At 34.4% G+C, this 17,134-nt stretch overlaps 1 protein-coding gene across 1 annotated transcript in view; it reads right to left on the reverse strand.

Annotated features, from left to right (window-relative positions):
• hcrtr2 (hypocretin (orexin) receptor 2) overlaps nt 1–12,213 on the reverse strand; it is a 28,457-nt gene extending 16,244 nt beyond the window's left edge. The window contains exon 1 of the mRNA XM_058796013.1: nt 11,799–12,213. Within this exon, the coding sequence (XP_058651996.1) occupies nt 11,799–12,048 (250 nt within the window). The 5' untranslated portion in view covers nt 12,049–12,213. The remainder of the gene's footprint in view (nt 1–11,798) is intronic.
• Nucleotides 12,214–17,134: the final 4,921 nt, after the last annotated feature.

Below are 17,134 nucleotides of genomic sequence, written 5' to 3' on the forward strand. Positions count from 1 at the left end.
AACAAAAATCATAGAGATGAACAGCAAAATTTGCTCATTGGAAAAACAAGGCTATACATAGATTTAAGGTCTGGAAACATTCCTGTACATACAGTATTTGTGTTTCTGAGCGCTCAGGCTACAAATCCTGTGAAACACTAGTCATGACACTCAACTAAAGAACTCAGAGACTTACAGAAGCAAGATTAAATGGAAATGCTTTTCTTCTCACATTTGCTTTTGTTAACTCTATCGGTTAGGTTTAGTGTAGGTGCAAAGGCTATGTTATTTTTAAGCACAATAGAGCTTAACCTTTTAGTGCCACTCAACAGAGATTTCCTTTCTGTACAGCCACAATACACACAAAAACCACCATAATAAAATACTGCCACATGATTAAGAGAAATTTTTTTTAGTGCCATGCATTCACTGGACATTTCACTTTAAAAAAAAAAGGTGTAAGGAATTCAATTAATCTGTGATTTTTTTCTTGATTTGAACAGCTTGATTTAAATGAACTGCATTTGGATTTTGACCAGGGATCTTGCTGCTGTGAGACTCTGTTACAATAAAAGGAGATATTATTGAAAATACTCATTGTCTATATCATCAACGACTATCTCTCCTATCTTTAATTGTATGTTGTTCTACTTGATGATGAGTAATTGTTATGACGCAGTATGCACATTCCTGTAAATGGGTTTGTTTAGAAAGCATTTGTGCAGAAAATCAATGTAAATATATAGGACTGGCTGGCTCATGAATAACACATGAAATAGCTGTGGATAACCAACTGCCTTGACATAGTCACAGATAAGCAGCTAATTGACATCAGCTGATTAATATTGATTTTATTTAGCATATTTAGTGTGGCACTTAATGAAATCAATAATTCAGAGCTTTGTGTCATGCAGTACTGAATAGTAATGCAATAAATAGCACCGAAACACTGAAAAAAAACAGACAGAAAAGTTCATGTATTACAGAGTTATTTTGGATTTAGCTGGTAAACATGTCCATATTTATTATGTTTTGATGCAAACTCCATACTTGCTATTACTCAATATGTGTCAACACAGATATCAGATAACTTAATGTGTATTGAACTAGAAATATTAACAAACCCAGCATTTGTCTACAATTAAGAATGAACTGATAATGCAGTATGGGTTATACAAGGTAATAGGAAAGAGTAGGGTGAGTTGTAGTCACAAGGCACAGAAAACCCTGTTAGAAATATTCACTGCGGTAAGTGACGACTAGTCCTATATTGCACATGTGATAGGTGAAATATGAGAAGACTAATATCTGATTTCTGGGTCGCTTTTTCAAAAGCCCACTGACAAATACATTTTTGTCTGCTTTCATTGTTAATGCTTTGGATTGTGACTCAGTTCTGAATAATTGCTGTACACCATGTCCTGATAAGCCTAACCTAATGTATGATATGTGGCAAATGTTCTGTTTTCTCTTGTTTATCAGAACAGTCTGGTCTTTCGAGGCTCTTTTCTTATCACTGTTTCTTTTCTGAAACCCATGACAGCACGGATAGGTTTGTGAAATGAAACAACTGAATGTTTTGTCCCAAAAACTGGGACTTGTGAATCAACCTGAGAATGAATGAAGACACAGCTGTTGAATCAGCCGAGAGGGCAGAGCAGAAGATGGGCTGACGTAATGACCTGAAGTCCCAGGCAATATTAGTGTTGGCACATTTCCCAGTTTTGCCTGCCAACTTTCCTCATTCCCAAGAGACATGTCCAGCAGTCAGTGAATCCCAGCTCACAGGCGTTATGGACAACATTATAGTGCAGGTTTGTAACCACCATAGAAATTTAGAGGGACAAGTCCTCTCCAATAGTTAAGAATGTCCCAAATTCATCAATGTCACAATGACTGAGATGGCCAATCAAAAAAAAAAAAAAAAAAAGGTGGGCTTTACTGTTCACAGAGATCAAACACAAACTCTGAAGCAATGCTTTAGTGAAATAGTTTGAGGTGATATTCAAGTAGCAGAACGTTTCATATATATATATATATATATATACATATGTATGTATATGTAGCTATATATACTGTATGTATATGTATATATATATGTATATGTGTGTGTGTGTGTGTGTGTGTGTGTGTATTTATGATAAAGATTAAAACAAGCAGACAACTCAAAACTCGTATTGCTGAACATCAATGTGCAATTAGGGCATCAATTAAACCTTAGAAGTCCAGTTGCACAACACTTTTTCGAGTTTAAACATTCGATTTCAACTCTACAATACATTGGCATTGAAGCAGTTAAATTACCTCAAAGAGGGGGTGATATTAACAATTCTCTCGCAAAGATATTTGCGTTCCCTCGCAAAATCATTTGAATTCGGACAAATTCTTCTTGTTTACTTTACAGCTTGCAGTGGTTACAGCTCGTATGTTCACCCTGAATTTTTTCCACTCACCCCGAATTTCTCCCACCACAATGTCCTTTAAAGGGCTCCGTAAAAATGGAGATGTATACATAAATAAATAATTCAATTTAACACTTGTAATTTATTGCTGTTCTCACTTTTATGTGATTTGCTCATTGCCCTTTTGTTATATGATTTGTTGATTGCCCTGGCGAATTTTATTACTATTCTTTTTATTTTATTTATTTATTTTGTCATGTGCGCAGTCATGTGATTTAAGTTTAGGTGTGTTCGACTTCATGCGGCGCCATGAAAAACGATCGGCGGCTGACTTGAAGAAGTGCATGCCGGTTAGAAAATTTGCCCGACTTGAACTGGCGCCGACGCCACGTCACTGTCACGTGTGGCATCAAAGTACCGCGAGAGCGTTTGGAGAGCAGCCGGCTGACTCAGCCAGCGCAGTTTCTCCAGAGCGACTGCGGGAGCGCTGATGACCACACAGCTGTTTCACGATTGGCCAAATTCACCACATGACAACAATGACGTGTGTTTCTAACATCTTCAATTCCAATACAGCTCACAAATATTTTTTTACTATGAAAATATCACAATCGTGTGAACAAATGGAAGCTAAGCCAAACTTTGAACATTTTATAAAAAGAGATTAAACAAATGGTATACTACATTAGATAAAATTTAGAACAAAAAAGCAAGAAAGACCTATGAAGCTTTTTGTTACTTTAAATTGTTGTAATTTTACCCCTGGCATGAATTGTTTTACTTTACATATTCTTATGAATGTTTATTTGTTTTTGTACTTGTTGTGAGTTGTATATGCTTGTACAAGCCTTTGTATAATTTTTGCATAATAATAAAAAAAAATACTGCCCACAAATCTGTTTTTAGAACAGTAATCTTTTTTTTAACTGTATAATCACAATGTTATAATGAGTCACATTTAATAATAAAAAACACTGATAAAGGCTTATTGGTATTTAAATAGTACATGTTTATGTTGAACTTTATTCTTGAACAGATGGCCCTGTATTAAGCAGTATATAAAAAGTGTTTCTGTTGCTCATGAAAACATTTCTGAAACGTCCCTGCATTTGACAAATATTGCATGTTATTCACTTCATCTGTGATAAGAGTATCCAAACACCGCGAGAGCATCACTACCGGGAGCAGAAAGAGTCCGACTTCACGTCTCCGCTTTCAATTCCGCCCCCGACCGCAAGCGGCTGCTCTCGCCGATAGGTCTGTGCGGCGCCGCATGAAGTCGAACACACCTGTTGTGTATATAAGGGCGGAGTCATATATGTGTTCATTAGGTGCGTTCGACTTTAAGCGGCGCTGCGCGGAATGGTCAGTGTATGACATCAAAGTACCGCGAGAGCCATTCGAAAGCATAAGGATCCATCTGCTCTCTTGTCGCTCTCGCGGTACTTTGTGTTACTTGTATAAAGATTTCTTATGCATCTCACAACTATGAAATAATGTCTGTGTGCATGTGTGTAAAACAACAAACTGACGATGTATATGCTTAATCATCTGTAATATACATTAATGTGATTGATAGTGGCTGGACTTTCTAAGAACTTAGTAAGAAACAGTGTTGGGCAGTAACTAGTTACTAGTAACTTAGTTACTGTAATATTATTACTTTTTGCAGTAACTAGTAGTGCAACTAATTACTAATAAGATTTCAGTAATAATATTACAGTTACCATCCATAAAACTTTACTTTACTCTGGCATTACATCCCACCCACATCCCTCTGATCAGCATGTGGTACATTATACTACTATAATTAAAAATCTTTAGGGAAAATTAAACAGTTTCTTACAAACTTATGCGATTTGATAAAATACATAATGAAATATAATCGTATATGGGTAACGGAGAAATTCCAATTAGCTTCAAGCTACACATGACAATTAATGAGATGAATACCACACTTCTACTTGAATGTCACTATCAATCACTCTTGAGTGTTTGTAATAACTTCTGACTGTGATCCAATGTGGATTTTGGTCAAACAATAAGGCAGAAATATGTTGTTAGTAACATGTTGCTAGAATCATTTTATGTGGAAGATACACAGTTACTTCTGCGGGGCGTGAAGAAAAAGTAATGTAACTAGTAGTGTAACTAATTACTGTTGCCAGAAAATAATAAGTAAAGTAACAATATTACTTTTGAAAGGAGTAACTAGTAATGAGTAATATATTACATTATTTGAGTAACTTGCCCAACATGGGTAAGAAAGAATAATCAAATGCAGAAAGTTCAAAATTAATTTCTGGAATTTTTATTTCTAGAAACTATTCACATCTTCCTTTAAATGTACTGTATGTATTGTTAACTTAACTTACATAATTTACAGCATGTATATACTTTAAAATAACTACTTGGCCATGATACATACATCTTCATATAATATATCCATCACATTGAATGTTTAACCTACTTTTTATATTTTGGCCCAGTTCACTCTCACATCTCAACATTAGCTGTAAAAATAGTTGCCTGCTGAAATTGATATATATGTACATCTTCATGACTAGACAGACACAGGTGAGTTTTGAGGTTTCTCTAACGTTATATGCGACTCGAGTCACTCAATCGGAGGTAATCCTGTCAGATCGTCCATCCATGAGCATAGGGTCAGCCAATCTGATTTTATCCGTCAAATCTTATTTAAATAACAATCATGGTCTTGCACAGTGAGTGACCTTACATATGCAGGTAAAATCTGATTTTCTCCAGCCATTGTTAAAAAAAACAAGCTAACAAACTTCATAGCTAGCGTTAGCGAAGCGGTCAGTGGAATCTTTCTGCCTCTACCTAAGCCCCGCCCACAGAAAAACGTCACAATGTTTACTGACAGAAAAAGGGTCTATAGTGCATCCAGGAAAATCTGGATTTGAGGTTTAGCGATTTCCAGTTGGTGCTTGAAGATGCTTTGATTTAGCGGCAGAGCAGCACTGTTACTGCACATAGGACATTTTCAAAGCATCCTCACAGTGGTAGTATGTCTAGCTCTATTTCTGTCTTTTCACTTGTTTCATGTGCTCATCACATGACCACCACTGCTCTGGTTGTTTGATGAAACCCCCAGCACTTCCAGGGGAAAAAATGGCACTTATCAAAGCTCTGCAGTAGCTTGCGACAGAACTCTCACCTGCCAGAGTGTTGCATAATTGCACAATTGCTGTTAGATGATATAAGTAACGCTTAAAGAGAGGGCAGAGAAGGAGATGAACTAATGTTTACAACTCAAAGCAGTAATTCAATCCCCATCATTTTGCTAACAGCTCCACTTGTTAGAATAGAATTACCAGTAGAAGCAATCACAGAACTGGACATAGCCTAATGCTGACACATTCATCTATTAAAGACGGACGCTCACATGTCTATGCCAGATCAAATGCCCTGCTGGCTACAACTAGATCTGGATTTCACACGTGTGAATACTGCACATGATTTCATATGTCTAATCAAACTATTTGCAAAGACCTCATGGTTCATGGTTCAAACACATTAATTTTTGCACATTTGGAAGATCTGAATTTATTGCTAAATTAACAACGACAACATTTTTTTTTTTTTTAGAAATCATACAGGATGATATGAGGGTTCTGTGTGATTTGTAAAGAATGATAAGAACCACTGTGACAGCACACACAAAACTATAGCTATTAATTCATCGTTCAATCAGAATGTGCAAATGGCATTTAAAATTTGCCACTGGTCTTTTTGAGACTCATCATTTTTATTTGAATCATTTTTGTTACTTAATCCAATATGGGAGAACTGAAGTGAGTATCTGAGTACTGAACTCCAACCAGTCATCAGAGGATCTGTAAAAATGTGTCTCTAAAGTAATATATGATATGTTAAAGAACTTAAATCTTAGATGCTGTTATCATTGATATTATCAATTATCAGTGTCTATCTAAAAGAGCAAACATGTACAGGTATATGTACACTTTAAGTATAATACCTGCTTAATGGTGTATTTTGTGATACTGTTATAGTATTTAAATGTAGGTGTGTATGTGTGTGTACCTGGCATTTATCACGTTATGGGGACCCACAAGGATAGTAATACCAATACATTTTGACATTGTGGGGACATTTTATGAAGCTTATAAATCATACATAATGAAGATTTTTTTGAAAATCTAAAAATTTTCTGTGACTGGTAGGTTTAGGTGTAGGGTTGGTGTGTGTGTGTGCGTGTGTGTGTGTGTGTGTGTGTGTGCGCGTGCCGTACACCGTCTTGTACACCGTAAAAACTGGCTATGTTCAGAGACTTTCATTGGTGTAGCCTGACATATTCATTCTGATTCAGTAAATTCAGTAAAACCATTTCATTAAGATGTCAATACTTGAAGTGAATTTACCTAACATTTTTTTATATATACAGTTGAGCACTTGATGTAAAGGAAAGTAATTTAAAAGGAAAATGGCCTTAGCACTGTCGAGTTGATATCTTTTAAAGTCTTCACCACTTAACAAAACCATTCATTGTGATTGCATTTGAATAATGTGGTACTTTCAATTTCATTTCATAACTCTGAATATTTCTCATATGACATCATCTTCCACATGCATTTAGCAAAGTAATAACCTGTGGATATGGCTATATCATATATTTTGTAATATTGTATACAGCAGTGTATCCATATTGAAAACACATTTAACTGCTTTATCATATAAATGACTAATTTCATATCAGAGCAAATGTGAGGGAATAGCTAAACTCAGAATGGAAATTGTCATACTGAACCCACACACGTCATTCTGAACACATATGCTGTTATTTTCTCCCCGCTTCTGTATACAAAATAATCTTTATGTAACTTTCTGTGTACAATAATAGTTAGCTGTACTCTACCCACCTTATTCCTAAATGTGGAAGTAAGCCAATGGGCGAGACTTCCGGTTCATTAGCTGCTGTAGGGAAATAACAAGAAGAAGAATAACGTGCAGTAAACTGTAAAGCTGTTTGCACTACAAACCAGTGTGTTCATAATTAAGATGAATTCATTCATTCAATTAATTTGAATTAATACATTCAAATAATAAGGTAAGACACACCATTTTGCAATACCAAGCAGCAAAAGAGCTGTTTTGTACAGCTAAAAATAGCTGGACCGGAAGCCAGTCCCATAAAAAATGACGGCAAGAATAGGGTGGATAAAAACCTTAAAGAGCTGTTTGTGCCTGATTTATTCCATTCATTTTACTTTTGTTCGTTGATGTAAACATGTTGGGTTCATTGAAGGTAAGTAATATTTTGATGTAAATAAAACCAGTTCATTTAGATGCAACCATTTTAAGGTTACCTTTTCTCAGCGTTATGAACACATCAGGCAGGCTTCAACATAGCACTCTTTTGAAGTCATACATACAGGAGCAGACCAAATTTAGGCTGTTATCCACTGGAAGACAACCCACTGTTATCCACCAAAGACAACCAACAACATTTGACGTCAGCGACACATTTGAGGACAGAAAGAAAACTGTGCAAAGCAAATTTCATAATGTGTTAGACTACACTGTAAAAAAATTAAATGTAAAAAAACAGTGAAATGCTTGGCAGCACAGGGTGCCAAACATTTACCATTAATGGAAATAACGGTTAAAGAACGTTTAAAAAAAAAACAGTCAATGAATGGCAGAAGCAGCTACCAAACAAAAACTGTAAAATTAAGGTACAACATCCTATTTTTTTTCTTAGTTTTTTTTTTACTATACAGGTATTGTCTGGATTATAATTGTGAAACATTCTCTGTGAAACTTTTTTTTGCAGTTAACCATCATCTAACAACAGCATAAGTGCAAAAACTCATAACTATCGCTACATCAACAACTCCACAGTTACTGCTTTTAAATAAAGATACATTCAGCATAACATCTTGCTTCTAGGTCTTCTCCTGGACTGAAGCACACACTCTACTCTTCAGCACAATGGTGACCCACAAAACACAGAAAACAGTAACCCTTTAGATCCCAAAAGAACATTAAACACCAACAGATCTCTCTAGATCTCAGCATCTTCACTTATTACAAACCAGTCTGACTTTATTTAGTTCATACAAAACTTCTTATTGAGAATTAACAGAGGTTTAGATGTTGATGTTTTATTGAAATTAATCAAGTTTGAAGTCACCATTGTGGAGATAAGCGTTTGCTTTAGTTGGGCTTCTGACCCTTCACTTTTTAAACAATGTTTTTTTTCTCTGGCTACTGTAACTGTGTGTTTCTAAAGCACATTTGTTACAGCAAAACCTGCAAGAAAAATTCTGATCAGATGAAGTGGTTTACATACTGATAATGGTCTTGACATCGTATAGTGGCCTAACTCAATAGCCTCATCAGAAATGTCTGAACATGTTAAATTTATTCATTTCATTTTGCTGTAGTGTTACAATTTTATTGCTTGAAATGTGGCCCTGCTTTGGTATTTTGAAGAAATTGTTTAGATAAGAGCACGTAGAGTCACAGACATCAAGAATCTGCATATGAACCTCAACGATGGTAACAATCTACAAAATATTCAGATTAGCTCTGATCATCACAAAACCAGCTTTTTGTTGATTGTCACCATTGTTGAGATTCATGTGCTGATTCTTGATGTTTCTGTGAATCAAGACACTTTCTATATAATGATAAAAAAATAATCTCTGACTGTCATAACATCACAAGAACGCTGTATAAAAAAGACAAATAAAAAAAATTAAATACAACATACTCTGAGACGATACTCATGATGTGATCAGGTTACTACATGATGATTAACTCATCATCAGTAAGTAACCAGGTTTATATGATCAGAGTTTTCGCTAGTAATTTTTTCACTAGCAAAGTCATAGCAGCCAGAGAAAAGATGATATTATAAAGTGAAGAGTCAGAAGCCCAACTAAAGCAAACGCTTATCTCCACAATGGTGATTTCAAACAATGTTTATTATTTTCAATAAAACATTGACATCTAAACCTCTGTTAATTCTCAATAAGAAGTTTTGTATGAACTAAATAAAGTCAGACTGGTTTGTAATAAGTGAAGATGCTGAGATCTAGAGAGATCTGTTAGTGTTTAATGTTCTGTTGCTGCCAGTCATGTGACGGTCAATTAATTAATTCGTTAATTAGTTAATTTTACAGTGAAGGTGTTTGATTGTAATAATTTATGAAATTCCTGTAAATGAACAGTGTTGTCAGCTTGTTTAAATAAGGAGATTTTACTTTAATTTTAAGGTTTTAGTTTGGCACCCTGTGCTGCCAGTCATTTGACCGTTTTTTGTCTTTTGTTTTTCAGTGAAGGTGTTTGATCATAAAAATTCAGGAAATACCTGTAAAATAACAGTGTTTGTCAGATTATTTAAATAAGGATGTTTTACTTTAATTTTATGGTTTTTGTTTGGCAGCTGTTGCTGCCAGTAATTTGACCATTTTATCATCTAACGGTTTTGTTATTTTATTAATTACAGATTATTTTTGTAATTTTACATACATTTGTTTGTAATTTAAGAAAACAGAAAATGTACTGTATAAAAATACAGTAGTTTTTCTGTATTAAAAACGTGAATTATTGTAATTTGTCATTAATTTCATAATCCTTAAAATAACAGCCAAGTAGTTAATTCAGAGATAATTTTACAGCGTTTTGACTGCAATTCAAAATAAAAGAAAACAACCTGAATAAATCACAGTTATTTTCCATAAAATTACGTTGTTTTTTTTACAGTGTATGGTAATATGATTTATATACATGCAACTTCATCCTTGATTAACAATTGGATTCTGCCTATCATGCTGCATAACGCTTTGTAACAAATGCCTGCATTGACCACAGTATTTGAATCTCTGGAGGCTGCTCCTCTTTACATCAAAGAAGAACAACTTGTTTCTATTTATTGCCAAGACATTATTAGATAAAGCTTCTACTTACATCCCCAGCCTTTTATCCTAGCAATTATAACAGTACATCTGCACCCTGATTCACCAAAATGTCTCCAGTGAGCTAGGTAAACTGTCTCTTTATGCTTCCTGCACATGGAATGAGCTGCAGCATTCTATTACCTTACAAACCCTCTCCTCTTTGAATGCCCTTACAAACTGGAAACATGTTGCGGTTTTCCACAATCCTTGACCTGGGGTGAAATGTTTTATGGATATCACTGATATGACCAGTACGTCTTTCTTCTTTTGCTATTTTTCCTGTGTTGCTTCTATGTTTGCATTTATGCATAACTATGTGACATTTTTTTTAATGAAAACTGTTGATGCCATCTTCAACTGGTCTCCCTGGAAGAGGTCTTGTATCACAATTAGACCTAACAATCCAAATAAAGGACAAATAAAAATAAAAACAGGGTTTTAAGTACAATATATGATTTGACGGCTCTGGTGAAGGGAAATATTACCACCAAATAACGACTTCCAGTCTCACACAAAGAAATCACACAGCTTCAGAGGACTTTAGCCATGAATTTCAGCCAGAGTTTAGCCTTGCTTTTATTGTGCCAAATATTCATTTAAAGTGAAGTGTCTATCCTGTTTGTTGGATAACAGCTCCAAAACTCATTGGCTGAGGTAGACTGCAATTCTGTTTGATGCAACAAAAACACTCACTGCACCTTTAAAGAGCATAGCACATGAAAAATGGGAATAAAAATTAACATTTCAAGGGACCCACGATTAATATGTCAAAATTAGTTAACCAATTACTTCGGATATCTAGATCGGCGTTCATCGTATTTCTAAATTCCTTGAGAAAACTTCAAATGTCGAAATTTGCATTGAGAAATGTGACAGCCAAATGATTCTAAGCCATCCTCAGTGGCATACAAAATATTTTAAAGCACAGTATTACATTCATATAGTCTTTCAACCAAAATTCCACAAATCCATCACATAGCATGTGGTAAAAGAGCAATGCAGCATTTGATTTGATTTGCCAGAAGACTCTGGCTAAATAATAATAATAATAATAATAATAATAATAAATAAAGATTAAATGTCAAGGAAGAAAGAAAGCTGGAGGCTTGGCATTTGGTTAAAACTGTAGATGCATTTATGGTCCATAATATGTGCATGTGAGGATGCAAATATTCTTAAATCTTAAACTAGAAACTGCAAATAAATAATCCAAAGAAATAAGTGCAGTCCAAATAAAATTCATTAGTAGCATTAACAACTTTAAATATCTGAACTCACTACAGTTGTACACATTTTTAAGCAGAGAAGAGAAATTATTTTCTATAACATTTTACGAGTTGTGATCCGGGGCACCAAGCAATGTAGCCAACATGATGGACAAACCTGTATTCGTCTGACAGTAAAACATTTTAAAGCACAGCTGAAATAAATTTCTGAGTTACTTGCGCGTTTCAAACTTACTTACCCAATGTGTTTCCGACCAGAGACACAAGGAAAACTATGATATATCCAGCTATGAGCACCCATTCATACTGTTTGGGATGCAAATATTCCCTCCAGATGTACTTGAGAAGTTCATCGTCTTCATCAATGTGAGAATGGGAGTGAATTTCCGTGGAGTTCAGATGCTGCGCTGCTGTTAAACAGTCATTACAGGCGTCATTAGCGGTGATCCCCGACATGTTTGGCGCGGACCCCGGCTCTCTCTCCAGCATCGCGGATGACTGACACCGCGCGAGAGAGGGAGAAGGGTGAGAAGACTGAGAGATGGAGAGCGTCGTGACGCACTGTGGACGTCTCAGCCTATAACCAATTAGTTAGCAAGAAGACTAAGAATCGTTTTGAAGTCAGAGTATAAACCTACAGAATGCATTAAGAGCTTGCTGCACGGTTCTTTATATCTCATGAGGATACTCATGTTAAGTACAGCTATTAGACTCATGTCGCATAATGAATGATGCCCATACACAGTCAAACAGTCCTATTTCATTAGTGCTTTACTGGATTATATTTGAGTCGTGCTGTCATCCACTAAAAAGGTGAAACGTCCGTGTAAGTGTATTTTTATATAATCGAAATCATGATTTTCGGTTCACACCTGTTCAGTTTGAATAAAGCCAAACAAGACTACCCATATAATAATAGTAATAATAGTAGTAGTAGTAGTAGTAATAATAGTAGTAGTAGTTTACCTGACACAGTGTCAATGTGCACAACACATAGGCTAGCTGTCCACAACGGTCTTGGCCCAAATATGGCCTCAAGCTGGCACTGCTGGCCTCCTGTTGGCAATGGCATGTACCCATTCAGCCAGAGCTGGGCCATGTGTGGCAATGATGGCGTGGATCACGGCAAACAATATGAGGGCCGATTGTTGGTGGGAGGAGTGTGGCCCAGATCAGTCCAGTGATCATGTGGCCCAAATCAGGTAGTGTCCTGACAGAATATTATGTGACCCATGAAAAACAAGATAAATACAATATGATAAAATTATCACAGAAATTTTAATGAAGTGTAGTATTGTTTAAATTTAATCTTTGAAATGGCAAGTCAAAACAGAATGAAACATTATCATTTCAAAATTAAGCAAATCAGTAAATCAGTCAACTGCATTAAACTGCACTTAATTATAATTTGATTATATTTTATATTATTACTCTCAGTACAAATAATCTTAGAATCCTTACATGGAGAGAGAGAGAGAGATCATTTAACCATTATCATGTAATATTTATTTGGTTTACCATGGGGCACATCATTTTATTAATATGCTGTCATGCACAAACATTAAATAAAATTATCATAAAAGTATTTTATTTTTATTCACTTTGTGTGAGGAACAGATACAAATTCAAACCACTCATCAGCGATATGTAGGGGAGAGCGGGGCACATTCTCAAATTGTGTAAATCCACTTCGTGTTCAGAGTATATATATATATATATATATATATATATATATATATATATATTTTTTAATTTATTTATTTATTTTATCCACAGTAATTTCACACTTGTCTAGTACAAATATGGTCGCTTTATTTCATAAATACAGTTTATACGTTTTTCTTTATTTACCATGAAAAATTGAAAGTGAAATGTGACATCATGCCCCATATGTGGGGTACATTGTAACAGCTGAGGGGCACGTTGTAACATGACCATATGACACCCTAAAAATATACAAGACAAACTAAAATATTTTGTCAACAAAATAAAATAATTTATTTTAAATAAAATAATGGCGTTTTTTAATAATTAAAAGTAATCTGATTTTTGAGTTTGACAATGAACATATTGCAACCATATCTGGGACGGCCCACATAAACGAGCCAAAATGCTTTACATGTCTTGAAATAATCATTTCTGAACATTAATCAATGATTGTCAGTCTTTATTTCTTGTCGTTTCTCATTAAAATGTATTAAAGTAAATAGTGTGAACCACATCGCTAATGACTGCGGTCAAGCCAGCCGCACTTTTTTTTGTGTTGCGCATGTAATCGCGCACTTACGGTACGGGTGCTGAGAGCAGTCAAAATGCATGTAAAGAAGTTATTATGCCGGCGTTTCCTTTATACCTGAACTTATTTTAAATTTTTCATTTTTTGTTGTAATGTTTGTAAATACGTTAAATTTGTACATAAACGTTTGTAGTGTACATTAATTATTATAAAACATTTATTAATGTTAATAAATGTTAACATTAATGTTTTTATTCATTCTTATTTTATTATTTTAATGTGTGTGTGTGTACCCTGACTATCACTGTGGTCATTTTCAAGTCATTCTACTGTATAGTTTTGGAGAAAACTAAAAGCAAACTCACCACAAACATCAAATTCCATTGTTGCACTGAGATTATTTCTGTATGTTCATAAACTTATAAAAAATGTTCCTTTATAGGTTAGCTCATTCTTGCAATTGATATATATTCAGAGTGACCCTGACTATTACTGTATTAATTTTCTAGGCATTTTACTGTATAGTTTTGGAGAAAACTAAAAGCAAATTCACCCAAAACATCAAAATGCATCCTGGCACTTGGACTATGTCCCATTTTCAAACACTCATAAAAAGTGTTCCTTTATAGGTTAGCTCATTCTTTCAGTTGATATATATTCAGAGTGACCCTGACTATTACTGTGGCCATTTCTAAGTCATTTTACTGTATAGTTTTGGAGAAAACTAAAAGCAAACTCACCACAAACATCAAACTCCATTGTTGCACTTAGATTATTTCTGTATGTTCATAAACTCATAAAAAATGCTCCTTAATAGGTTAGCTCATTCTTTCAATTGATATATATTCAGAGTGACCCTGACTATCACTGTAGTCATTTTTAAGTCATTTTACTGTATAGTTTTGGAAAATAATAAAAGGAAAATCACACCAAACATCAAAATCCATTGTTACATGCATTATCTCCGCATATTCCAACACTTATAAAATAGTATTTGAGTCATGCAAATTCACCCCTAACATCAAAGTCCATTCTTGCACTTAAACCATTCCTCATTTTCAAGCACTCAGAAAAATCTTTCCTTTTAGAGGTTTGTTCTTTCTGTCAATTGATATTTATTCAGAATGACCCTGACTGTCTTCATTTTCAAGCCATTTTACTGTATAGCTTTGATGAAAATGTAAGACAAACTCACCCCAAAAAACAAAGTCCATTCAAGCACATACACCATGCCTCATTTTCAAGCACTATACACACAATTACTTCTTACATTTTACGTTTTACTGTCATTTAATGTAGTGAATACCTTTTTTTAACCATAAGAACTGATTATGTTCATAATCCATTTGAGAAGTAGTTATTTGTGTCCATGGTTACTAATTCCTCACCTTCAGTTTAATTTCTTATATCTACGTTTTTATTGCCCTGTCAGTTTCGTTTTTGGTTTGAAACGCCACATTGGATGGAACACCGAAAGAGTGCAATAAGAAGAAAGCTTTATTTATTTATTTATTTATTTTTTATGTTAGAATAATTGTAAATTATTTGAATATTCAATTGAAACGACATTGCTGTATTTGAAACTTTCATTTGATTAGTTTTTTTAGTTTTTAATTTTTTTAATATAAAAAGTTAATTGTGTAAATATTAAAGTACAGTGTCAACAGTGAAATCAAATGTCTATTTATTTATGTTCTCTCAAAAAAGAAAGAAAAAATTTTTTTGTAACCATGCAACATTATGCAAATTATCTGCTTTTTCATGAAAAAAATACAGTGTAAGAATGCATTTTTTGGGGTGAATTTGCTTTTAGTTTTCTCCAAAACTATACAGTAAAATGACTTGAAAATGACCACAGTGATAGTTAGGGTCACTCTGAATATATATCAATTGAAAGAATGAGCTAACCTATAAAGGAACCTTTAATTTTCTCTGAAACTGTACAGTAAATTGACTTGAAAATTAATACATTGATAGGATCAAATATTAATTGAAAGAATGAGCTAACCTATTAAGAAAAGCTTTTTATGAGTGTTTGAAAATATATATATATACACATAATACATAATACATATATACTGTACATACACACTCACAAACATTAAAATTAAAAAATAACAATGAATAAACAACATTAATATTAACATTTATTAACATTAATATGATAATTAATGTACAATATAAACGTTTATGTACAAAAATAATGTATTTGCAAACATTAAAATAAAAAATAAACGTAAAAAGGAAACGCCGGTATGACAGCCTCTTTACATCTATTTAGACCGCGCTCAGCACCCGTACCGTAAGTGCACGATTAAACGCGCATGCCAAAAAAAAGTGCGGCTGGTTTGACCGTCCATTTCAAAGCGCGGCTGGCTTGACCGCAGTCGCTAATGTCATAGAATAGCACGGCAGGGCAGATTGTAACGCAGTGTTACAACTTACCCCATCTGTGCAACTTTAATTTAAAACCGGTCAGTGTCTTCTGCTAGTTACCAAGGCATTAAAAAACGATCTAAACTGATAAATAACAGATTGGAGATTAAAATAATAGCAGATTTGTCTCATTTTAAATTAGTAATAAAAACTGAGATGAAAAATGTACTTATAAGCCAGAAATTTCATTTTACTATGGTAAAATAAATGTTCAGCGATATCTTCAAAATACTTTTGAATTTTGGCGCACTTTTTTCTCTATATAATGTTGATATGGTAACTAGTAAATACTGTAAATTTGGTTATGCTAGCATGTGTGGAAATATAAAAAAAAACGTGTGTTACAACTAACCCTGCATTACTTTGTGCCCCGCGCTCCCCTATCTCCTTCCTCTGTAGCTATAGTAACAATTAAAAAAATTGTCGTTAGGAAGTTTTACAACAAGTTTTGCGGCAGCGATATCAAACGCTCATTGGCTTTCGCCGGTTTTGTCATAGATTGCGACATGCCGTGTTTCCGGTGATGTTGTTTTGAATAAGAAACGCGCGCCCTCATGGAGTGGATCCATAGTGTTTTCAGCGTTTAACAACTTTAATTATGCCCTGCTCCTCGCACTAAACTATTATATCCTACCAGAGAGGACTGAGACTGCAATGTATCTTCATTTGGACTACTGTGGTACTGCTCTTTGACATTTCTGCAATAAATTCTTGATTACACGTGTCTGTGTGTTACGTTTCTCGGTTACACTTTATTTCGATTGTCCACTTTAGACATTCTACTAACTATGAGTGACTTTGTAACTACATGTCAACTATATGTCAACTAATTCTCATTAATTTGTAACTACATGTCTACTAACTCTCAGTAGGGTAGGTTTAGGATTAGTAGAATAAGTTTCT

The sequence above is a fragment of the Onychostoma macrolepis genome, chromosome 13, assembly GCF_012432095.1.
Source record: "Onychostoma macrolepis isolate SWU-2019 chromosome 13, ASM1243209v1, whole genome shotgun sequence".
NCBI lineage: Eukaryota > Metazoa > Chordata > Actinopteri > Cypriniformes > Cyprinidae > Onychostoma > Onychostoma macrolepis.